The 25,881-nt window shown below is 41.6% G+C and overlaps 1 protein-coding gene across 1 annotated transcript; it reads right to left on the bottom strand.

Moving 5' to 3' along the window:
- Positions 1 to 1,223: 1,223 nt before the first annotated feature.
- Positions 1,224 to 22,669, bottom strand: LOC128652438 (uncharacterized). Its single transcript, XM_053705377.1, has 3 exons — positions 21,862 to 22,669; positions 17,979 to 18,430; positions 1,224 to 1,289 (listed from the first exon to the last, which is right to left on the bottom strand). The coding sequence occupies exons 1-3, from the start codon at positions 22,667 to 22,669 to the stop codon at positions 1,224 to 1,226; spliced, it is 1,326 nt and encodes a 441-aa protein (XP_053561352.1).
- Between the last annotated feature and the right edge of the window lie 3,212 nt (positions 22,670 to 25,881).

Here is a 25,881-nt window from a genome sequence, read left to right as displayed (position 1 = left end):
TGTCCACCGATAGGAAAAACATGTGAAAGCTGAAATGATACAAGGAAGGCAGCGCAATCCTCGATTCAAGGTAGTATTTATTCCAAATGGATAAAAGTCACGCAAGTAATATTATACTCACTAGACAATAAAACACAATATGCCCATAAATGTTGATGAATCCGACTGAGATGCATGGTAATCGCACAGGTAAAAGTTCTCTGTTAGAGCACAGCAAAGCGGATCTATTTCAAAATCTCCGCCGATGGCGATTCCAGTGAAGCTGACATCACAGCACCTTCCTACGGATACTCTACAAGGACAATGTTAAACTCAACGCGTTTCGCCGGTAGAGCGCCCCAGCTTTCTCAAGAGCACCCCCCCGACTTTCTCAAGTGATGGAGCAGCGATCTTTAGACTACTGCTTCATAACTTCTGTTTCCGGCGAGCCTAAAGGCTCGCGCGGAAACAGGGGAATCAAGCTCCCTACGGAGTTTGATAAATCGGCCCCTAAGCCTCAAGGCTGCACTACCTACAGCATATATTAAACAAGATAAATTCTCACTGAGACTGCACCACACATCTGATACAATTATAAAGTGCCCTTTTTTTTAAAAAAAAAATAAGAATAATTTGTTAAACTTCTTAACTAACAGGCTTCACTGATGGGACATGAACGGTTACTATCAGTACAAGCTCAGCATATGCTCAGACTGCACGAAGTCCCTTATGAAAAGTGGATAATTGTGTCTCAATGGCCCATCACATTTAAGTCACATCTAACTTTATTCTCATGCTTAGTGCATAAGATGTAATTTTTTTTTTCTTCCTTCTCTTCTTCTCTTGGCTGGATGTTCAACTAAATCTGAGTTTCAAAACCAGAAGGTATCAGCCAGAGTCTGTCTGCTGCTAATGAGGCCTCCCAGGAACCCTGCAGTTCACCTTTTCCCTTCTATCCTCTTATTTATACACAGGAGGCTCATGAATCCTCCTATGCATTCACTTATCGACAGAAGCTTCTGTTGCGGAAAGTTCTGAAAGTTTCCAAACTAATACGCTTAACCCCTAGCAATGCTGGAAAATGCCTAAAGTATAGTCAAGCAATTCATTTTACTGCAGGCTAGTGACAGATGGGGTTAATCCACCTTAATAAACTGCAAAATACAAACACACAGTGTAACTGATGTCTAGTAAACATCTCACTACAAGCGTCACACAGCATTAAAATCACATTTGCCACATTCTCAATGAGCAGGAATAGAACAGTTGTTCATACTGGCATTTACCAGTATGAATGCTTCTGAATAATTCTGAAAAAAAGATGCACACCAGGAGAAATGTCAGCTGCCGTGATCATAAGATTTTATTTTGTGTTAGTAATGCTAATGTCCTGTGAAAGTCATAATATATTAAACATAATGAAACAATTTAATGAAACACATAATGAAGCAAATTAATAACTAGCATAAGAATAAATATCTGAAGAAGCAGACTTCCAACTCTTTCTTTACAAATAGATTTATAGATAAATAGAAAGTGTGTAGATCACATTGAAAATATGAGGCAGATGAATATATATATATATATATATATATATATAGTAAAACATATAGGGGCCGAATTATCAGGAGCTTGATGTCCCGTGTTTGTGGCGAGCCTTCAGGCTCGCCAGAAACACAAGTTATGAAGCAGCGGTCTAAAGACCGCTGTTCCATAACCTGTCTGCCTGCTTTGAGGAGGCGGACAGACATTGCCGAATACGATTGGGTTGATTAACACCCCCTGCTAGCGCAAATCTGCAGGGGGCGGTATTGCACCAGCAGTTCACAAGAACTGCTGGTGCAATGATCAATACAGAGAGCGTATGCTGTTGGTATTTATCGATGTGCAGCGGACATGATCCGCTATATCGGATCATGTCCGCTCACATCATGATAAATAGGCCCCATAGACTGCACTCACTGGATTTGTCAAAAGAAGGTTTTACTATTGAAATTTAATACTGACTAAGCACCCTGGTCGTTGACTACCTAGGAGTGAGAGTGCAGATATATATATATATATATATATAGACATACATATAAACACAATCTTTTAACTGGCCATATCAGAGGAGAAAATAAAATAATCTAGAAAATTTGCTAACAAAGTCCATGATTCCAATCTATGGGCTGTTTTGTTTTTTGTTTTTTGAAGGGGGGGGGTGGTTTGTTTGTTTTGAGCCGATAACAATCATGAGCTTTTGGATGTTTCTTGTAGTTGAATAACCAATAACGTACACTATAATTAACATGAGAAAGTCGTGTTCAAGGTGATTACAACCCTATTACTTGATCATTTTGAACAGGTTTTCAGGACCATTTTTCAACAATTCAATATGTAAAATTTTAAAGTGAGAAAATGTCCTTTTCAACATATTTACAAGTATTTCAAGATAATTTGGAATAATTATATTACATGGTGCATGTTCAATACACTCTGAAATAGCTACAGACATTTTATAGAAGTATATACAAATATATGGTTTAGATTAATTACATTTGTAATAGATTACAAGTGGAGTGCTAATTTATTATTGCTCGCCCTCCCGCAGGGGTGCAATAAATAACCAGTCATTACAAGTGGCTGGTTATTGCTAACATGAGCTCACGGTAGCAATTAGTGCTTATAAAATTAACCAGAGATCAGATCTCTGGTTAATTTTATAAATGTGCCTCAAATGCCCCCAAAATACAGTGTAGTGTATTTTAAATACAAAAAAAAAAAAAAAAAATTGTAACATTTTATTTTTTAATAAAATAACTGCACTAGGTAGTATGTTGGGGGTAAAAATGGCGGGAGTGAGAGGTTAGAAAAAAAAAAAAAACAGCACTGAAAAGTGCCTTAGACCTTTACATTGGGTCTATGGGACCTGTGTGTTCCCAGTAAATCTCTGTGTATATATATATATATATATATATATATATATATACAGGGAGTGCAGAATTATTAGGCAAATGAGTATTTTGACCACATCATCCTCTTTATGCATGTTGTCTTACTCCAAGCTGTATAGGCCCGAAAGCCTACTACCAATTAAGCATATTAGGTGATGTGCATCTCTGTAATCAGAAGGGGTGTGGTCTAATGACATCAACACCCTATATCAGGTGTGCATAATTATTAGGCAACTTCCTTTCCTTTGGCAAAATGGGTCAAAAGAAGGACTTGACAGGCTCAGAAAAGTCAAAAATAGTGAGATATCTTGCAGAGGGATGCAGCACTCTTAAAATTGCAAAGCTTCTGAAGCGTGATCATCGAACAATCAAGCGTTTCATTCAAAATAGTCAACAGGGTCGCAAGAAGCGTGTGGAAAAACCAAGGCGCAAAATAACTGCCCATGAACTGAGAAAAGTCAAGCGTGCAGCTGCCAAGATGCCACTTGCCACCAGTTTGGCCATATTTCAGAGCTGCAACATCACTGGAGTGCCCAAAAGCACAAGGTGTGCAATACTCAGAGACATGGCCAAGGTAAGAAAGGCTGAAAGACGACCACCACTGAACAAGACACACAAGCTGAAACGTCAAGACTGCGCCAAGAAATATCTCAAGACTGATTTTTCTAAGGTTTTATGGACTGATGAAATGAGAGTGAGTCTTTATGGGCCAGATGGATGGGCCCGTGGCTGGATTGGTAAAGGGCAGAGAGCTCCAGTCCGACTCAGACGCCAGCAAGGTGGAGGTGGAGTACTGGTTTGGGCTGGTATCATCAAAGATGAGCTTGTGAGGCCTTTTCGGGTTGAGGATGGAGTCAAGCTCAACTCCCAGTCCTACTGCCAGTTTCTGGAAGACACCTTCTTCAAGCAGTGGTACAGGAAGAAGTCTGCATCCTTCAAGAAAAACATGATTTTCATGCAGGACAAAGCCCCATCACACGCGTCCAAGTACTCCACAGCGTGGCTGGCAAGAAAGGGTATAAAAGAAGAAAATCTAATGACATGGCCTCCTTGTTCACCTGATCTGAACCCCATTGAGAACCTGTGGTCCATCATCAAATGTGAGATTTACAAGGAGGGAAAACAGTACACCTCTCTGAACAGTGTCTGGGAGGCTGTGGTTGCTGCTGCACGCAATGTTGATGGTGAACAGATCAAAACACTGACAGAATCCATGGATGGCAGGCTTTTGAGTGTCCTTGCAAAGAAAGGTGGCTATATTGGTCACTGATTTGTTTTTGTTTTGTTTTTGAATGTCAGAAATGTATATTTGTGAATGTTGAGATATTATATTGGTTTCACTGGTAAAAATAAATAATTGAAATGGGTATATATTTGTTTTTTGTTAAGTTGCCTAATAATTATGCACAGTAATAGTCACCTGCACACACAGATATCCCCCAAAAATAGCTATAACTAAAAACAAACTAAAAACTACTTCCAAAACTATTCAGCTTTGATATTAATGATTTTTTTGGGTTCATTGAGAACATGGTTGTTGTTCAATAATAAAATTAATCCTCAAAAATACAACTTGCCTAATAATTCTGCACTCCCTGTATATATATATATATATATTACTATATATACTTATATACACATTTTGTATATTTATATGTTAATATGTGCAAATGTATATATTTATATACAAATATATTTACAATTTTAAACAACTTTCCAATTTAATTCTATTATCTAATTTGATTTAGACTCTTGTTATCCTTTGTTGAAAATCATATATAGATAGTCTCAGTAGCTGTTGATTGATGGCTGCACATAGATAACTCATGTGAATAGCTCACCCATGTGCATTGCTATTTCTTCAACAAAGGATATATGAACAATGAAGCAAAGTAAATAATAGAAGTAAATAGGAAAGTTGTTTAAAATTGATTCTCTATCTGAATCATGAAAGACAATTTTTGGGTTTCATGTCCTTTTAAAGGGACATTAAAGTCCATTCTTTATATATGCATCAGAAACTAATCAGTACATTGCAAAAGATCTGCATACATTTTTTTATTTTTTTTAAATGTTTACAACTGTCATTTGGTCAGAACAACATGGTTTGGGCAATGAAGCAATGACTGTGCAACATCTAGAAGATAAGAACATAATACTGTATGTGTAAGTGGAGCTATATTTTTTATATATATCAATAGAGTGATTTGGGAGTTTTGCAGCATTAATTAATCCTTATAAGTTTATTACAGATAAGTAATAATATTATTAGAAGTAAAAATACAGCGCTCAAAAGATTAAACAATTCCCCCAAAATGTGGATTTAAATTGAAATATAATAGACTGCTGGGTAATGACCTTCTGCTTGAAGAAGCCCTGGTGAACTTTTACAAATGATGAAATGAGTAGTGCAGTTAGCTGATTTGCTCAGTGCAACCAAATGAACTGTTTTGACAGATGCAAGTACTTCAGCTTTAATGATATAGTGGTTGCTTATGTGTGAAGTTCATGTACTTGGGTCAGATGCTGACAACTTCTAATATATATGGAGAATATTGGTGCTTATAATTATAGGTGAAATGTGGAAATATAGTTAATATATTGTGGTCCAGATTACATGTGGATCATTAGTGATAGTAAAGGGTGCTCTACATATATCACAAGCCTGTGCAAAACAAAGGCCTAGATTTGGAGTTTGGCGTTAGCCATGAAAACCAGCGTTAGAGGCTCCTAACGCTGGTTTTAGGCTACCTCCGGTATTTGGAGTCACTCAAAATAGGGTCTAACGCTCACTTTTCAGCCGCGACTTTTCCATACCGCAGATCCCCTTACGTAAATTGCGTATCCTATCTTTTCAATGGGATTTTTCTAACTCCGGTATTTAGAGTCCTGTCTGAAGTGAGCGTTAGACATCTAACGACAAAACTCCAGCCGCAGGAAAAAAGTCAGTAGTTAAGAGCTTTCTGGGCTAACGCCGGTTTATAAAGCTCTTAACTACTGTACTCTAAAGTACACTAACACCCATAAACTACCTATGTACCCCTAAACCGAGGTCCCCCCACATCGCCGACACTCTATTAAATTTTTTTAACCCCTAATCTGCCGACCGCCACCTACATTATACTTATGTACCCCTAATCTGCTGCCCCTAACACCGACGACCCCTATATTATATTTATTAACCCCTAATCTGCCCCCCACAACGTCGCCGCCAGCTACCTACACTTATTAACCCCTAATCTGCCGACTGCAAAGCGCCGCCACCTACGTTATCCTTATGTACCCCTAATCTGCTGCCCCTAACACCGCCGACCCCTATATTATATTTATTAACCCCTAATCTGCCCCCCTCAACGTCGCCTCCACCTGCCTACACTTATTAACCCCTAATCTGCCGAGCAGACCGCACCGCTACTATAATAAAGTTATTAACCCCTAATCCGCCTCACTAACCCTATAATAAATAGTATTAACCCCTAATCTGCCCTCCCTAACATCGCCGACACCTAACTTCAATTATTAACCCCTAATCTGCCGACTGAAGCTCACCGCTATTCTAATAAATGTATTAACCCCTAAAGCTAAGTCTAACCCTAACACTAACACCCCCTAAGTTAAATATAATTTACATCTAACGAAATTAATTATCTCTTATTAAATAAATTATTCCTATTTAAAGCTAAATACTTACCTGTAAAATAAATCCTAATATAGCTACAATATAAATTGTAATTATATTATAGCTATTTTAGGATTAATATTTATTTTACAGGCAACTTTGTAATTATTTTAACCATGTACAATAGCTATTAAATAGTTAAGAACTATTTAATAGTTACCTAGTTAAAATAATTACAAAATTACCTGTAAAATAAATCCTAACCTAAGTTACAATTAAACCTAACACTATACTATCATTAAATTAATTAAATAAAATACCTACAATTACCTACAATTAAACCTAACACTACACTATCAATAAATAAATTAAATACAATTCCTACAAATAACTACAATGAAATAAACTAACTAAAGTACAAAAAATAAAAAAGAACTAAGTTACAAAAAATAAAAAAATATTTACAAACATAAGAAAAATATTACAACAATTTTAAACTAATTACACCTACTCTAAGCCCCCTAATAAAATAACAAAGACCCCCAAAATAAAAAATGCCCTACCCTATTCTAAATTACTAAAGTTCAAAGCTCTTTTACCTTACCAGCCCTGAACAGGGAACTTTGCGGGGCATGCCCCAAGAAGTTCAGCTCTTTTGCCTGTAAAAAAAAACATACAATACCCACCACCCAACTTTACAACCCACCACCCACATACCCCTAATCTAACCCAAACCCCCCTTAAATAAACCTAACACTAAGCCCCTGAAGATCATCCTACCTTGTCTTCACCTCACCAGGTATCACCGATCCGTCCTGGCTCCAAAATCTTCATCCAACCCAAGCGGGGGCTGGCGATCCATCATCCGGTGGCTGAAGAGGTCCAGAAGAGGCTCCAAAGTCTTCATCCTATCCGGGAAGAAGAGGTGATCCAGACCGGCAACCATCTTGATCCAAGCGGCATCTTCTTCATCCAAGATGGCGTCCCTCGAATTCCGATTGGCTGAAAGGATTCTATCAGCCAATCGGAATTAAGGTAGGAATATTCTGATTGGCTGATGGAATCAGCCAATTAGAATTAAGTTCTATCCGATTGGCTGATCCAATCAGCCAATCAGATTGAGCTTGCATTCTATTGGCTGATCGGAACAGCCAATAGAATGCGAGCTCAATCTGATTGGCTGATTGGATCAGCCAAACGGATTGAACTTGATTCTGATTGGCTGATTATTCGGAAATCGAGGGACGCCATCTTGGATGACGTCATTTAAAGGAACCGTCATTCGTCGTTCAGTCGTCGGCCAGGATGGATGTTCTGCGTCGGAGGTCTTCAGGATCCTGCCGCTCCGCTCCGGATGGATGACCATAGAAGATCCCGCTTGGATGAAGACTTCAATCGGATGGAAGACCTCTTCTGCCCCGCTTGGATGAAGACTTCAGCCGGATCATGGACCTCTTCAGCCCCCCGCTTGGATCAGGACATCGGAGGAGTTCTTCTGGATCGATCGGTGAACCTGGTATGGTGAAGATAAGGTAGGAAGATCTTCAGGGGCTTAGTGTTAGGTTTATTTAAGGGGGGTTTGGGTTAGATTAGGGGTATGTGGGTGGTGGGTTGTAATGTTGGGGGGGGAGTATTGTATGTTTTTTTTTACAGGCAAAAGAGCTGAACTTCTTGGGGCATGCCCCGCAAAGGGCCCTGTTCAGGGCTGGTAAGGTAAAAGAGCTTTGAACTTTAGTAATTTAGAATAGGGTAGGGCATTTTTTTATTTTGGGGGGCTTTGTTATTTTATTAGGGGGCTTAGAGTAGGTGTAATTAGTTTAAAATTGTTGTAATATTTTTCTTATGTTTGTAAATATTTTTTTATTTTTTGTAACTTACTTCTTTTTTATTTTTTGTACTTTAGATAGTTTATTTCATTGTAGTTATTTGTAGGTATTGTATTTAATTTATTTATTGATAGTGTAGTGTTAGGTTTAATTGTAGATAATTATAGGTATTTTATTTAATTAATTTATTGATAGTGTAGTGTTAGGTTTAATTGTAGATAATTATAGGTATTTTATTTAATTAATTTATTGATAGTGTAGTGTTAGGTTTAATTGTAACTTAGGTTAGGATTTATTCTACAGGTAATTTTGTAATTATTTTAACTATTTTAGCTATTAAATAGTTCTTAACTATTTAATAGCTATTGTACCTGGTTAAAATAATTACAAAGTTACCTGTAAAATAAATATTAATCCTAAAATAGCTATAATATAATTATAATTTATATTGTAGCTATATTAGGATTTATTTTACAGGTAAGTATTTAGCTTTAAATAGGAATAATTTATTTAATAAGAGTTAATTAATTTCGTTAGATTAAAATTATATTTAATTTAGGGGGGTGTTAGTGTTAGGGTTAGACTTAGCTTTAGGGGTTAATACATTTATTAGAATAACGGTGAGCTCCAGTCGGCAGATTAGGGGTTAATAATTGAAGTTAGGTGTCGGCGATGTTAGGGAGGGCAGATTAGGGGTTAATACTATTTATTATAGGGTTAGTGAGGCGGATTAGGGGTTAATAACTTTATTATAGTAGCGCTCAGGTCCGTTCGGCAGATTAGGGGTTAATAAGTGGAGGCAGGTGGAGGCGACGTTGTGGGGGGCAGATTAGGGGTTAATAAATATAATATAGGGGTCGGCGATGTTAGGGCAGCAGATTAGGGGTACATAGGGATAATGTAAGTAGCGGCGGTTTACGGAGCGGCAGATTAGGGGTTAATAATATGCAGGGGTTAGCGATAGCGGGGGCGGCAGATTAGGGGTTAATAAGTGTAAGGTTAGGGGTGTTTAGACTCGGGGTACATGTTAGAGTGTTAGGTGCAGACGTAGGAAGTGTTTCCGCATAGCAAACAATGGGGCTGCGTTAGGAGCTGAACGCGGCTTTTTTGCAGGTGTTAGGTTTTTTTTCAGCTCAAACAGCCCCATTGTTTTCTATGGGGGAATCGTGCACGAGCACGTTTTTGAGGCTGGCCGCTTGCGTAAGCAACTCTGGTAAGCTGCGTTAAAAATGCTCTACGCTCCTTTTTTGGAGCCTAACGCAGCCTTTATGTGGACTCTCAATACCAGAGTTATTTTTATGGTGCGGCCAGAAAAAAGCCGGCGTTAGCTACGTGGGTCGTTACCGACAAAACTCCAAATCTAGGCCAAAGTGCACAATCTGATGTTACAAACCAATAGTAAAAAAAAGATTTACTAGGGAATGTTAGCGTAGGCAATTTTTTTTAGCATGTCCTAAACTTTCAATGGATTGTGTGTTCAAGCTAAACAATTTAAAAGCAATTATAACTAAGTTATTCTCACCTAGATTACGAGTTTTGCGTTCGTGTTTTAACGCTGAAAAAAATGGCCATTTCAGCATATTAAAACAGCAACGCAGCCATTATGAGTCTTGTCGGTATAGCTGCACCGCAAGCATTTAGCCTGTAATGCAACGTGAGTCCCGCACTCAAAAAAAATATGTTTTTGCATGGGATTTCCATAGAGCTGCCATTACAAGTTTTGCGGTGAGGCTAAAAAATTTGCGTTACAGCTGATACCGACACGATCCGTTTTGTAGTCTGAAAGCAGTAGTTATGAGTTTTACGCAACAAAACTGTTACACAAAACTCATAACTAAAGTGTTACAAAGTACACTAACACCTATAAACTACCTATTAAGCCCTAAACCGGGGCCCACCCGCATTGCAAACACTATTATAAACGTATTAGCCCCTAATCTCCCGCTTCCGATATCCCACTAATAAAATTTATGAATCCCTATTCCGCCGCTCCCCGACATCGTCACCACTATACTAAAGTTATTAACCCCTATTCCCCCGCACCCCAACATCACCCACACTATAATAAAGATACTAACCCTTATTCTGCCGCTCCCTGACATCGCCACCACTAAATAAAGTTATTAACCCCTAAAACTCTGGCCTATCACATCACTACCACTAAATAAACCTATTAACCCCTAAACCGCCAGCCCCCACATCTAAAAAAAAAAAAATTAAACTATTAACCCCTAAACCTAACAACCCAATAAATTAAAATTAAAATTACAAGATCCCTATCTTAAAATAAATAAAAACTTATTTGTGAAATAAAAAAAAAAACTAAATTTAAACTATAAATTAAACTAACATAACTATTATACTAAAATTAAAATAACTATCAATTAAATAAATTAAATTACTCATTAAAAAAACTAACACTACTAAAAAAAATTAAATCTACAGTTACAAAAAATTAAAAATACTAAATTACAAAAAATAAAAAAATACTAAATTACAAAAAATACCAAACGAAATTATCCAAAATAAAAAAATTACACCTAATCTAATAGCCCTATCAAAATAAAAAATCCCCCCCAAAATAAAAAAAACCCTAGCCTACAAGAAACTACCAATAGCCCTTAAAAGGGCCTTTTGTAGGGCAAAGCCCTAAAGAAATCAGCTCTTTTCCCTGTAAAAAAATACAAATACCCCCCAAACAGTAAAACCCACCACCCAACCAAACCCCCAAAATAAAAAACCTAACGCTAAAAAAAACCTAAGCTACCCATTGCCCTGAAAAGGGCATTTGTATGGTTAATGCCCTTAAAAGGGAATTCAGCTCTTTTTCTTGCCCTTAAAAGGGCATTCAGCTCTTTTAAGACAAGCCCAAACCCTAATCTAAAAAAAAAAACACCCCAAAAAAACTTAAAAAAAACTTACACTAACTCCGCTTTAGGTATTCACAGTTGTTGAAGTCCTTCTTGAACGATCTTCATCCCAGCGGCTTCATCTTCATCCAGGCAGCTCAATCTTCATCCAGGCGGCTTCATCTTTAACCATCGAGGGACCGGCATCTTCTTCATCCCTGCGGAAGCGGAGGTCCAGGCGAAGGTCCAAGGCGGAGGTCCAGATGGAGGTCCATCAATCCGATGTGGAGGTCCTCTTCATGCGATCATCTGCCGTACACTGAGCATTCAAATGCAAGGTACCCCTTTTATACTGGGTGTACCATTGCATTCCTATTGGCTGGAAATTTGAAATCAGCTAATAGGAATTAGAGCTGCTAAAATCCTATTGGCTGTTCAAATCAGTCAATAGGATTTAAGCAGCTTCATTCCTATTGGATGATTCGAATGGATGAAGATGGACCTCCGCCTTGCCCTTCACCTCCGTGCATTGACCGCTCCGCTCCGCAGGGATGAAGATATTGCCAATTCCTCAATGGTTGAAGATGGAGCCACCTGGAGGAAGATGGAGCCGCTGGGATGAAGATCGTTTAAGCCAGACTTCAGTACCTAAAGAGGGGTTAGTCTTAGGTTTTTTTAAGGTTTTTTGGGGTGTTTTTTATAGATTAGGGTTTGGGCTTGTCTTAAAAGAGCTGAATGCCCTTTTAAGGGCAAGAATAAGAGCTGAATGACCTTTTAAGGGCAATGCCCATACAAATGCCCTTTTCAGGGCAATGGGTAGATTAGGTTTTTTTAGTTAGGTTTTTTATTTTGTGGGTGTGGGGGGTGTAATATTAGGGGGTGTTTGTTTTTATTTTGTAGCAAAAGAGTTGATTTCTTTAGGGCAATGCCCTACAAAATTATTTTGTAGCAAAAGAGTTGATTTCTTTAGGACAATGCCCTACAAAAGGCCATTTTAAGGGCTATCGGTAGTTTATTATAGATTAGGGTTGTTTGTTTTTTTAAACATGCTCTTAGAATAGGAATAATTTTTATTTTGTTATTTTGTGTAATGTTTTTTTTTTTTCTTTTTGGGGTGTTTTTTTTTTTTTTTAGAATAGCCATTTTTATTTTTAATGGGCAGCAAAAGAGCTGAATACCCTTTTAAGGGCAATGCCCATATAAATGCCCTTTTCAGGGCAAAGGGTAGATTAAGTTTAACTTTATTTTTATTTTGTAGGTTTGGGGGGTGGAAGGCTTTATACTGTTAGGGGGGTTTGTTTTTCTTTTTTAGGAAAAGAGCTGATTTCTTTGGGCAATTCCCTACAAAAGGCCATTTTAAGGGCCTACAAAAGGCCCCTTTTAAGGACCCTTGGTAGTGTATTATAGATTAGGGGGCGCGATTACATATACGGTGCAGGCTTCGGTGTAAGCTTTGAAACCCGCCCTGCCTGTAATTTAACCTTGCACATCGGGGTATTACATATACTGCGCCGTTAGATGCTAGACTGGCGTAAGTAGGACAAACTGGCGATCTTCTGAAATGTGCGCAAATACACATTTTAGTCGTCGCAAGTAACTTACGCCAGTATTGTGTCCACGGAAATTGTCAATAAAGATTAGTTTTATGCAAATTAGGTTAACACTCGTAAAAATGAAACCGGAATTCAAATAAAAATGTGACACGTAATTACTCTATTCAAATTCATATATAAACCCATGCACAGCTGCCATTTTCTTCAGTGTTTTTGTATTGTTCGTTGAGCTACAACACACTACACTGCAGTGGAGGATTAGTCAGAGTAGAGAGAGAGGAGTTAGGTCGCATTGTTGTTGAGTAATCTTGTACACACACATATTCTTACATATTGCACACATTACATACATACATACATACATACATACATATGCAAATACACCACATTTTTTTTCTAACACCTCACACATATTTTATTTGATTTTTACAGTGTGATAGGCTGAGTGTTTGGTTGTGATTGTGTGTGTTTGAACTGGGATTCTGAGTGTAGTGTGATTTAGTGTGAGGATGGCAGGGAGAGGTAGGGAGGAGGGGAGAGAAGTGGCAGGGAGAGGAGTATTGGAGAGGACAGGAGGAGCAGTGGGCCCCCCGTCAGGGAGTAAGTGGAGTGGGGAGAGGGAGAGCCAGAAGGGATGATGGGAGGGGAGATGCCGAAGAGCCCCAGAGAGCAGGCACATCTAGGAGAGGGACAGAGGGTGCACATGGGGACAGAAGGGGGAAAGAGGGAGAGGATAGGGAGGAGCCCACAACAGGGACATCACAGGGAGGAAGCCAAGTGGCCATGGAGGATGAGAGGCTATGTCCCAACTTCTCATTTGCGAAAAATGTTGCCCTTGACCAGGCCATCATGGACAATTTCAGTGCCCTCTTCAGGCAGGAGAAGGGCAAAGGCATTGCCAAAAAGAGAAAAATGGCATGGTTAGCGGTAGAGGATGCCGTCAACAGTGTGGCCCCGCAGAGGAGGACTGTTGAGGGCCTGAAAAAGCTCTGGAATGACTGCAAGAGATGGGTCAAAGAAATGAAGGGGCAGGAAGCTATGCACCAGAAGGGAACAGGCCCATCCCTGGATATAGAGTATAACACCTGGCAGGAGATGATCCGCAGGTCCCGGAGTATCACAGCAGTCCGTGGACTTCCAGGGGCTTGCGACTCAGGGGCCGTAACATCATGCTGGTGAGTAACATCCCACACACCAGTATTATATGTATTTGATATATAACATCCTTTAATATCACACATTCATGTACATGATGAGGAGCATGGTATTTGGCGTACTAACAAAAACATCTACAATTATACTTGACATTACTGATACTTAACACAATACAATTCATGATATGAGGTGGAATAGTGCAATACTAACATGTCTCAAAGTAATACAGGCCACAAGCCACATGTAACTGTATGCCCACATGGACATATATCTGACTGTACTAATCCCTCTCATCCTTTGATTCCTCCACAGAACCTCCTGTCAAAAATCCATGCCACCACCACCACCACCAGTCTTCCGGCAACCACAAGAACAGTATGCTCCCATGTATGAGCATGGTTGGATGGCTTCAGTTGAATAATGCCACCACCATTAACATATGACCCCTGGCAAGATTCCTGGCCAGAGGAATATCCTTCCTGCTGCTCTGGGGCTCTTTGGCATCTCCCCTCCCATCATCCCTTCTGGCTCTCCCTCTACCCACTCCACTTACTCCCTATTTTTCCTTTGACTTTGAGGGGGAGCCAAGACAGCCACAAAGGGTCCATGTATATACCCCCCCCCATAGACAATTTCATGTCAGTCATGGATTTTACCCACAGACTAGTCACAAGAAGTGCCAATTGGAGAAGCTGAGTGGTCACACACTGGTCATCAGTGGGACTGTCAATCAACCATGAGAGCTCACCCATCCTCTTCCATGGGGCGACCTCCCTCATCCTCATCCATGGGACGACCTACCCCATCCTCATCCACGGGACAACCTCCCTCATACATGGGACATCCTCCCCCATCCTCATCCATGGGACGAGCTCCTCCATCTGCAGATGGAAATATTTCAGAAACTACAGTTGCACCTCAATCACCATCAGATGCAGGGCAACCTGCCCCACAAGCACCAGCAGATGCAGCTGAACCTGCCCCACAAGCACCATTAGATGCAACGTAACCTGCCCCACAAGCACCATTAGATGCAGCTGAACCTGCCCCACAAGCACCATCATATGCAGCTAAACCTGCCCCACAAGCACCATCAGATGCAGCTGAACATGCCCCAGAAGCACCATCAGATGCAACTGAACATGCCCCGCAAGCACCAGCAGCTGCAGGTGAACATGCCCCACAAGCACCAGCAGATGCAGGTGACCCTGCCCAACAAGCAACTAGAAGCCCTGTTGCTCAAGAGCCTGTGGATGCATTGTATTCTCCCCTGGGTAAGGAATACATTCCTCCAGAGGAGGCTCATAACAAGCACCGAGAGCATACAAAGAGTCCAAGAGAGGTTCTTCAGGGGGCAAGAGAGGATACAATAATGTAGCAAAGAGCTGCAGAGGGACATGGCACTTGTTAAGTGCAAGTGTTCATAACCAGTCACAGATGATGCAAATTCTGTATGATGCAGATGGACAATAGATGTAGAGAACAAAATCAACTCTCGGGTGTGGTGGTTGAGCACTTTACACACCAGCAGGAAACTGCCTCCAGCCTATCATCTGTGGCCAGCGCACCAGCAGAAACACCAGAATATTCTAAAACCAGGAAAACAAGGAAATCCACTACAGGAACCTCAGCTACCTCAAACAAGAAGCCAAAAAAATAAATAAATATTATTATAGTTCACCATAAACCTTGTCCTCTGTTATTTACCATATAATTGTCATACACACCCATGTAAGGTGTGTTTTATTACACTAATATTGTTAAAACATATAATATGACCTGTATGGAAATGGCAATAAAAACAGGTAATATTATAATGTTTATGACATATTCTTGTACTATAAATCACATCCACAATAGTTGTTTATGAAGGGAACATATAGTAATATTCACTTCTAAGATGTAAATCAATGTATCTCACATCCAATATAAATTGACACATAAGTATATATAATACTGATGTTACAGATAGGTGTGCATTATCAGGTATTTTAAAGGGACAGTCTACACCAGAATTTTTATTGTTTTAAAAGATAGATAATCCCTTTATTACCCATTCCCCAGTTTTGCATAACCAACACAGTTATATTAATATACTTTTAACCTCTGTGATTATCTTGTATCTAAGCCTCTGCAAACTGCCCCTTTATTTCAGTTCTTTTGACAGACTTGCAGTTTAGCTAATCAGTGCCTGCTCCCAGATAACTTCACGTGCACCAGCACAGTGTTATCTATATGAAATACGTGAAGTAACACCCTCTAGTGGTGAAAAACTGTTAAAATGCATTCTGAAAAGAGGTGGCCTTCAAGGTCTAAGAAATTAGCATATGAACCTCCTAGGTTAAGCTTTCAACTAAGAATACCAAAAGAACAAAGCAAAATTGGTGATAAAAGTAAATTGGAAAATTGTTTAAAATGACATGCTCTATCTGAATCATGAAAGCTTATTTTGGCCTAGACTGTCCCTTTAAGGCTGCAGGTGAGAGGTTGTGTTGTTTGTGATTGGTTTGACGCAATTGCAAAGAGGCAGCCTTCAAGGACTTAGAAATTATCATATGAATTATCCTAGGTTTAGCTTTCAACTAAGAATACAGAGAGTACAAAGCATAAGGGATTAAACGCTTACCGGATCCTTCCCAGCTGAGGAGGGAAAATCTTAACCATAACTTAACTTAAATAACTATTTACATGTGCATGTAGTGCGAATAAAGACAGACAACTTTGTATGGGAGAAATTTTTGACCGTCACAGGTCAGAAATTTTATTAACCTAAATCAACTAGTAGAACCGATAGAACTGAATATGGCGGCATAGAGACCAACTAACCCAGTACAGCAAGGAGATTCCCGGCCCAACAGGAACAGCAGCAGAGGGGTCTCTGCCCTAAGGAGATGACGCTGAGGGGTTGCAGAGATCACGTGACCATCCCTCAAGAGGGAGGAAGGAGGGTTACCGTCACGTGCACGTGAGGCCTACCCTCCTCCCCAAAATGTGGTCATCACTCACCCCTAGCGACCTTCTCCTACGCAACAGGACCGGGATCTCCCCGCCGCCGGGGTGCACAAAGATCTTCCACCTGATATAAGGATCTCTCTGTTACCAAGCCGAAATGAACCGCATAACAGAGAGGGGAGATCTATAAACTACAGCAATGGCATAGGGGCCTAGGGTGAGTAGCCATAGCCCTGCCATTGAATTGCCGTCAATTTAGCAAAGAACCAGTAACAAAAGGGGAGGGAGGGCGGGACAAAACTGCTTCAGTCAGGATCCAGAGAAGAAGAGGAAGTTGCCAGGGAAGATTCAGCTTTTCTACAGGTAAGGAGGGGCCTACCCTGAATAGCAACAATGTTGCACCCTGACACAGCCCTCTCTCTTCTATCCCACTCTCCTACAGCCTTAACCCTTAGACTGCTCCAGGCTTATGCTAAGCCCTACACTGCATTAAGGGATTAAACGCTTACCGGATCCTTCCCAGCTGAGGAGGGAAAATCTTAACCATAACTTAACTTAAATAACTATTTACATGTGCATGTAGTGCGAATAAAGACAGACAACTTTGTATGGGAGAAATTTTTGACCGTCACAGGTCAGAAATTTTATTAACCTAAATCAACTAGTAGAACCGATAGAACTGAATATGGCGGCATAGAGACCAACTAACCCAGTACAGCAAGGAGATTCCCGGCCCAACAGGAACAGCAGCAGAGGGGTCTCTGCCCTAAGGAGATGACGCTGAGGGGTTGCAGAGATCACGTGACCATCCCTCAAGAGGGAGGAAGGAGGGTTACCGTCACGTGCACGTGAGGCCTACCCTCCTCCCCAAAATGTGGTCATCACTCACCCCTAGCGACCTTCTCCTACGCAACAGGACCGGGATCTCCCCGCCACAAGGAAGCATTTTAATGGTCCCTTGCCGCCACCACCCACAGCCCGACTTAGAGGAGGGGTGAAATTGCTCTTTGGATATCTCCTATGAATAAATCTAAACCCACATCAGAGATATGAACTTTATCCCTTCTATAAAGTTCGGTTCTATCAGCCGAAATGGCTTCGTGCCGTACCACAAAGCCACCTGAACCTGTGACAGTTTTTGCCAATGATGCATTGATCTTTTTTCTAATCCAATATGCCGCCGTATGGGCAGACATATGCGTCCAGTGGAGGCGGGGGATTATATTGGACCATCCTATCATGACTCCTGGAATGCGCACTCTCAACCAACTTATGTCTGCCTGCATAACTTTTATTAACTGGAGAACTGACATGGCCCCCACATCATTACCCCCCAGGTGAAGGATCAGGATATGAGGCTTAACCCAACGTACTAGGGCCTCTGATATTGTTCCCGCTAATTGTGGCCAACACATCCCCCTGTCCCCTAACCATCTAATGGATACTTTGTTGGAGGGAAAACCTAGGGATTGGCCAATTGGGAGGGATGCACAGCGAAGGGAGGCCCAGTGAACGAAGGAGTGTCCCACAATCCAAATTCTCTTCACTCCTGGGACAGTGCCTGTGGAGACAAATATTTTAGTATTTGAAAATTTACGATAAACATTAAACAATTGGCCGGACATATTTTTTGAAACAATTGGACCGCCAACGCCCAATACGTTTAATGTCCTCGCTCGAGGACCCCGCTTGCGCCGCATCTGTAGGGGCCAGCTTGCCAGCATCCAACCCCGCTTTGACTGCTGGCAGCTTCAGCACCCTCCTAAACTGGAATTTTGAAAGGGATTTGCCGTCCGCGTGGACCAAGAACTGACCCTGGACTTGCGGTCTGTGGGCTAAATAAATGTTAACCCATTTTCCAGGGCAACATGCGCTGACTGCTTGTGGATATAGGGGGATCCAAGTTCCCTTTCCATCCTGGTCCGTTTTTTGAACGTGGAAGGAAAAGGAGGAGGGACCCAGGAGCAGCCCTAACGTGCTGCAACTGAATCCCCGACCCAGCCTTCTGTTTAGAGGGTGCTACTAATTCACTGACCCTAAGGGCCCCTGCAAAGGCCAAATTAAATGCCGTTTTGAAGAGCACGGCTTCAAATTCTGATAAACAAACTTCATCGAGCACCTGGACCAATCGTTCCAGGCGCTCGCGAGTAATGGGCTCGCAAGAGTCTATTTTACGCTGCTGCGATCTACCCCAACCCTTGATGACCTGCCTGATGAAAAATGAGTTCGTGGGGTCAGGGATGGATACAGCCCTGTAGAAAAATTATATTGCTGCTAATTTAGACTGTATTGCCCCTTGACGAACGCCGGAAGTGTGTAAACTCACCAGCCAATCACGTAACGTGTCCTGAGATCCCAGAGCAGCCTCAATTCCCCTGGAATTACAGAACTTTTCCCATTCAGTCCACATGCGGACATAGGAGTGCCATGTGGATGGTGCAAGGGAGGATCGAACCAATGGAAGCAAGGCTATCCAGGCAGAATGAGCTGCCAAAGGAAATCAGGACAGCGTAAGCCCAGTATAGCTGCCCTTGGGACTAACTGTCTAAATTTTACCCAATCAAAACGTGACAGTGCGTCGGCCACTACATTGTTCCCCCCGGGGACATGACGGGCCTGGAATTGGATGTTAAGCTCCAGACAGCGCAACACCAAGTGACGCAACAAAGTGATAACCTTCTCGGAAGTGGCTGTTAAGTTATTGATTGCGTATACCACACTGATGTTGTCTGTCCAGAACACAACAGTCCCATTCGCCAATTTTTTACCCCACAGCTCGACGGCCAAGACCACGGGGAATAGCTCCAGGAGAGTTAAATTACGAGTCAGGCCCGCTGGGGGCCAGGACTTAGGCCAAGGCTCTGCACTCCACTCTCCCTGAAAGTAAGCCCCGTAGTCGTGAGATCCAGCTGCGTCAGTGAAAAGATGTAATAACTGACTTGACATGGGAATTGACCACCATACCCGCACCCCGTTAAAATGTGTAAGGAATTTTTCCCATACTACCAGATCTGCCATCAAATCCTCCCCCAGGGTTATTTTAGAGTTCGGGTTGGACCTACCGCTTAGCTGTCTTTCTAGTCTTCGGTTAAAAACCCGACCCATGGGGATAACCCTGCAGGTGAAGTTAAGTAGCCCTAATAACGATTGTAATTGTTTGAGGGAAATAACTGATTGCGAATCGGCCGCTCTGACCACCTCTAGCATGGCTTGAACTTTGTCAAATGGCAGCCTACAAAGCTGAGCGATAGTATCAATCTCAATACCTAGTAAAACTAAACATGAAGTGGGGCCTTGAGATTTGTCTTCGGCCAGGGGCACTCCGAAGTGGCTCATAATACTGCGCATTTTGTTCATTATGGTTAATTCGCTAGAACCTGCCCTACCTATTATGAAGAAATCATCAAGGTAGTGTGCTATGGAATCGCTGCCCACGTCAGAATCTACAACCCAATGTAGGAAACTGCTAAACACCTCAAATAAGGCGCATGATAAAGAGCAGCCCATGGGTAGGCAACGATCCACATAAAACATACCCGACAACTTGCAACTCATAAGGTGGAATACTGAAGGGTGAAGTGGCAAAAGCCTAAATGCTGATTCAAATGTCAAGTTTCGCTAATAAAGCACCTGGCCCTGCCCTCCGAACCAGATCTAGTGCGCTATCAAAGGATTGATAGCGCACTGAGCTGAGTTCTGGGTCAATAGCATCGTTGACTGAGCCACCTTTAGGGTATGACAGGTGCTGAATGAGACAAAACTTTCCAGGTTCTTTCTTTGGGACCACCCCCAGCGGAGAAATGACCAAATTGGCTAAGGGAGGAGGAGGAAAGGGCCCGGCCATGCGGCCTAAGGCCACCTCCTTATCAATTTTTTCCCTCACGACCTTTGGGTGCTGATATGCTGAGATTAGATTCCTATGAAATTTCCTGGCCTTAATGAACTTGACAGTTGGAATTTGAAACCGTATGAAAACCCTTCCCACAACATTCGTGCCGCACCTTGGTCTGGGTATGTCCATAACCAGGGTGTCATTGCCCCAACCTTAATTGGCGTTTCCGCTTTTTTGGCCCAGGCTGGCATTTGAGGGCTTATTGGCTGTGGTATTGTCCCTTCGCTTGCTGCATTCACTACCCGGGTGTGATCCAGAGCAGAATCTGCAGACGTGCCTAAAGGCGCATGAGCTACCCTTTTCACATTTTTTATCCTGAAAAGGCCAGCATGTGCCCCCCCTTTTCCTATTTCTATTGGGACGAAATGACTGCTGCGGGGAGTTAATGGCAGAGGAGGAACCCCCTTTGGGGTCCATCCGCTGCCATAATTGATTATCTGTGGAGTCGAAAGTTAAGGTAGGGTTACCCGCCATCTTTCTTCTAAACTCTGCATCATACTCCCTCCATACTCCATCGCTGTGATTACGCTGAATCCAATGAATGGTATCAGTGTATTTAAGAATGGCCAGGCTCTGTGAGGGGTATTTCTCTATATAACAAGAGGAAAACACCCTAAAGCATTGCAGCCACTCATCGAAAGTATCGGGGCGCTTAAATTTTTTAGGGCCTGTCCCTTCAGCACTTCTTTCCCTCTGCCTATAAGCCTCCACAGAGAGGTCGAATATATTAACGTATTTACCTCTGTGGATTCTGCTAACTACTTTCTTGCGCAAATGCTTATGCAGCGAATAAATTTAACCTGGGCTTGCGTCGCCATAGAGGGCCGCGTGTCTTTCAGAAATGGCCCTGGGGGGGTAAGGATTCTGACGGGACCTCTGTAAGGGGTTCCGTGGATGGAAGGGCTAGCATCTTCGCACTATCGTGCTTCTTATCTGGCGCAGCCCCCCTCTTTAATTTTTTTTTTTATTTTTTATAATTTTAAACATTTTCTTCTGTCCTGACCCTTGTAAACCCATTGAAGAGTCACTATTTGACCCTGTGTCAGAGGTGGATGAGTCAGAAGAAGAATTGTTATCGTGTGTAAACAAAGTATTCTCACCGTGTGAATTAGCAGACAGTCCTTGTCCGGTGTTGCTAGTGACTTGTTCCGGATGCTGACTGGGAATAGCGACGGTGTTGGCTGAGCCCTGCTGTCCATTTGAAGTGGTCGCAGCTGCTCCTGCGTCCACTGGGTTAATTACAGCAGCAGTTGGTTGCTGGACCATTGTTGGCTCCTTTGAGTGAAGAACTCCCTGTAAGAGAGACAATAATTCGCGAGCACTTTGTTCTTGTGTGTGTGGGTTATCAATAGCAGGAAGTTGGGCCATACAAATAGCATCCTGTGCTGGATTAGATACAATAGTAGTAGCATTGTTTTGTGCCCTAACATTAGCATTCTGGCCAAAATTCGATACTAATGCATTTCCTGCTGCAGCAGTCATAGCTGTGAGATGACCATGATCTCCTGTCTGTATATGACCTACTGTCTGCACATTCACCCCTTGCAAGCCTGCATTCGCCATCATGGAGGATGATTTATGAGTTTCAGCCACATGTAAACCACTTTCAGACCTTAAAGTGTTAATAACTAAGTCTGTTGGCTGTGCAGCCCTCTGACAGACATCGCCATCACGCAAGCCACATTCATACCTTTGGGGGTTAATGAAACCAGCTAGCTGTGCAGCTGTCTGAGCTGCGCCACAATCAGCACTTTGAGGGTTAATGAGTAACGCCTCTTGCTGATGCGCTGTTGAAATTGCGCTACCTGCATCACTTATAATGTTACTGGAATCATCCTGCTGATCGTGTGTTTGCGCTGCAACTACATTCCTTATATGCAACCTCTGAACAAATTCTAAAGGCCTCATTGCCCTATTAGTGTTAATAGTGCGAGCACCCCTTCCCCTTCTAATGCCTGTCTGCCTTGCATTGCCTCTGAACTGTGAGTGGCCCCTTTGCGGCAATTGATAATATTGGGCCTTTTTTACCGCCTGCTTGCGCTGCACGCTAGCGCCCTTATTGCCCCTTTGCCCTCCTATTAATACCCCATCCACGGCCAAGGACGACTCTCGGTGCTCACCTGCATCTTGTGTAGCACCGTGAGGCGATGTCCCTGCGACCGCATGGGGTTTCGCCAAACCGGAAGTGCCGATGGGCACTTCCGGTGACGTCACTAACATGTCGTCTGCCCTGGGGATAGGCCGTGCACCACGCGGTCGGGGTTCAGCAAGACCGCAAGGCTCCGGGTAATGTCACCGGAGGCCCTGCGGTCCCCGAAGGTGTCCGCGGCTTAGTGAGTGGTGTGGCGGTAGAAGCGGCGGTTGGTCTAGCTCTGTCCCGTCCGGGCAGAGTACCGCCAGAGGCCGCAGGTGTCTGAACAATGGATTGAGGCTGTGGTTTGTTTTGTTTTTTAGCAACTGTGGGCCTACAAGGAGTTAAGACTCCTGAAATAACAGGTGGTGTGGCGGTAAGATGTGGTGTCTGTGGTGTCTGCAATATTGCAGATTGGGACCTAGGTGTTCCTTGAGGGTTAATCAAAACCGGTATGGTAGTAGGGTTAAAATTAGTTGTAACCGGCTCTTGTGTAATGGGCTGAGAAGCAGCCATTGCTGCAATAATATTCTGTAATAAACCTGATACTGCAGACACTGCTGAGGGAGGAACAGCACTGATAAATGAAGCCATGTGGCTAGCTGTCATATTTTCAAAAGGCAAATTTATTTGCTGTTGTGGGGGATTTACTTGATCTAACTGATCATTAACTGACTCCAGCTCTTCTATATTATGAATCTGAGCAGTAACAACATTAGAAAACTGAGTTGGGGGGATAATATCCAAATCATCCAAACTATCAGATTGAACACTTATCTGTCCGGTCACATTTGCAGCTCCAGATGGTGTTTGATCATTCTGAAAACGTCTGGGAGGCAAAGTAGAACGTCTTGAACGATTCATGTCTGCACTGATGAGAACAAAACTGCTTCAGTCAGGATCCAGAGAAGAAGAGGAAGTTGCCAGGGAAGATTCAGCTTTTCTACAGGTAAGGAGGGGCCTACCCTGAATAGCAACAATGTTGCACCCTGACACAGCCCTCTCTCTTCTATCCCACTCTCCTACAGCCTTAACCCTTAGACTGCTCCAGGCTTATGCTAAGCCCTACACTGCATAAATGGGTGTTAGAATTAAATTGGAAAGTTGTTTGAAATGACATGCCCTATTTGAAACAAGAAAGTTTTCTTTGGACTTGACTGTCCCATTATATATTTTAGCATCAATGCCAAGCTGTGTTAACAGTAGAATAAATTACACTCCTAGGTTCTAAAGAGATAAAGGTAATACAATTATGATTTCCCATTGTTCTCTCCAAGTATTGGTGATTGTTTTAAGAACAAATATAAAGTAAATAAGCAAGTATATGTACACAATGTGATAAATTAATGAGATCTTATTATACCTACAAGCTCAATAAATTTGATTAGGTTGTGGCTTCAAAATACAAAATCAGCTATTTCAAATACACAAATAAAGCTTAAAAAAATCAAATCTCATAGTATACTGTCACTTTACCAATTTGAAATGCTGCTTAAATGTATGTGTTTGTTAAGGCTTCCAGGGAGTTACGTTCCTTTTTTAGTCAGTGCAAGGGTTGCTGCGCCTGCAATGTGTGGCAAGATGAGAATGGAGTAGATTTTCTGAATTCTGCGCGCGTAAGTCCTTACGCTGTATATTGGATACCAAATTGCGCGACTATTCTATGTTAATCTATGGGAGAAAAAAATACAACCACCGGGGGAAATATACGCACGTAACTTGTATGCTATGCCGTATATGTAAAACCAAAATCTCGTAAAAACCAGCGTCACCGGCTTTTGCGGGCGACGCCACAGATGTAATGGAGCCCAGGGTTTTTTATTTTGGGGTGTTTTTTTTTTTTTTTTTTTTAAACCGGGTATTAGAATAGGAATAATTTTTATTGTTTTGGATAATTTTGTTTGTTAATTTTTGTAATGGTAGTTTTTTTATCTTTTGTAATTTTAGTATTTTTATCTTTTGTACTGATAGGTTTTTTTATTTTTGTAATGTTAGTTGTTTTTTGTAATGTTTGGTTTCAGTGTAAGAAAGCTTAGGTTTTACTTTTATTTCACAGGTAAATTTGTATTTATTTTAACTAGGTAGTTGGTAGATAGTTAATAACTATTTACTAACTAGTCTACCTACTTAAAATAATTACAAACTTACCTGTGAAATAAAAACCTAACGGCTAGATTACGAGTTTTGCGTTATGAGCGGCTCGGTGCTAACTTGCAAGTTATTGTCACCGCTCACCTCCATATAGCGCTGCTATTACAGGTTTTCATAAACCCGGCGTTGAGTAAAATTGAGCTCCATACCGCACTCAAATACCAGCGCTGTTTTGAGCTGGTTTTACGTGCTTGTGTATGATTTCCCCATAAACATCAATGGGGAGAGCCGGCTGAAAAAAAGCCTAACACCTGCAATAAAGGAACGTAAAGCTCCGTAACACAGCCCCATTGATTCCTATGGGTAAACAAAATTTATGTTTACACCTAACACCCTAACATAAACCCTGAGCCTAACCACCCCTAATCTGCCGCCCCTGACACCGCCGACACCTACATTATACTTATTAACCCCTATTCTGCCACCCCAGACATCGCCGCCACCTACCAACACTTATTAACTCCTAATCTGCCTCCCCAATGTTGTCGCTACCTACCTACACTTATTAACCCCTAATCTGCCACCCCTAACATCGCCGCCACCTAACTACATTTTTTAACCCCTAATCTGCCGCCCCCAATGTTGCTGCCACTATATTGAAGTTATTAACGCCTAACCCTAAATCTAACTCTAACCCTAACACCCACTAACTTGAACATAATTAAATAAATCTAAATTAAAATTAAAATTAATAACTAAATAATACCTATTTAAGACTAAATACTTACCTATAAAATAAACCGTAAGATAGCTACAATATAACTAATTGTTACATTGTATCTATCTTAGGTTTTATTTTTATTTTACAGGTAAGTTTGTATTTATTTTAACTAGGTAT

This window comes from Bombina bombina, chromosome 3 (genome assembly GCF_027579735.1).
Source record: "Bombina bombina isolate aBomBom1 chromosome 3, aBomBom1.pri, whole genome shotgun sequence".
Classification (NCBI taxonomy): Eukaryota; Metazoa; Chordata; class Amphibia; order Anura; family Bombinatoridae; genus Bombina; species Bombina bombina.
Note: the sequence above shows the minus strand (reverse complement) of the source record. Positions and strands in the feature narration are given on the sequence as shown.

Coding starts and splice junctions, on each gene's coding strand:
- LOC128652438 (XM_053705377.1), bottom strand. CDS start 22,669: ATGAGGCCTTTAGAATTTGTTCAGAGGTTGCATATAAGGAATGTAGTT. Junction 18,431..21,861: donor ACTGTCTGCTAATTCACACG/GTGAGAATACTT, acceptor TTGTCTCCACAG/GCACTGTCCCAGGAGTGAAG. Junction 1,290..17,978: donor CAGGTTCAGGTGGCTTTGTG/GTACGGCACGAA, acceptor TCTTTTTTTCAG/AATTATTCAGAAGCATTCAT.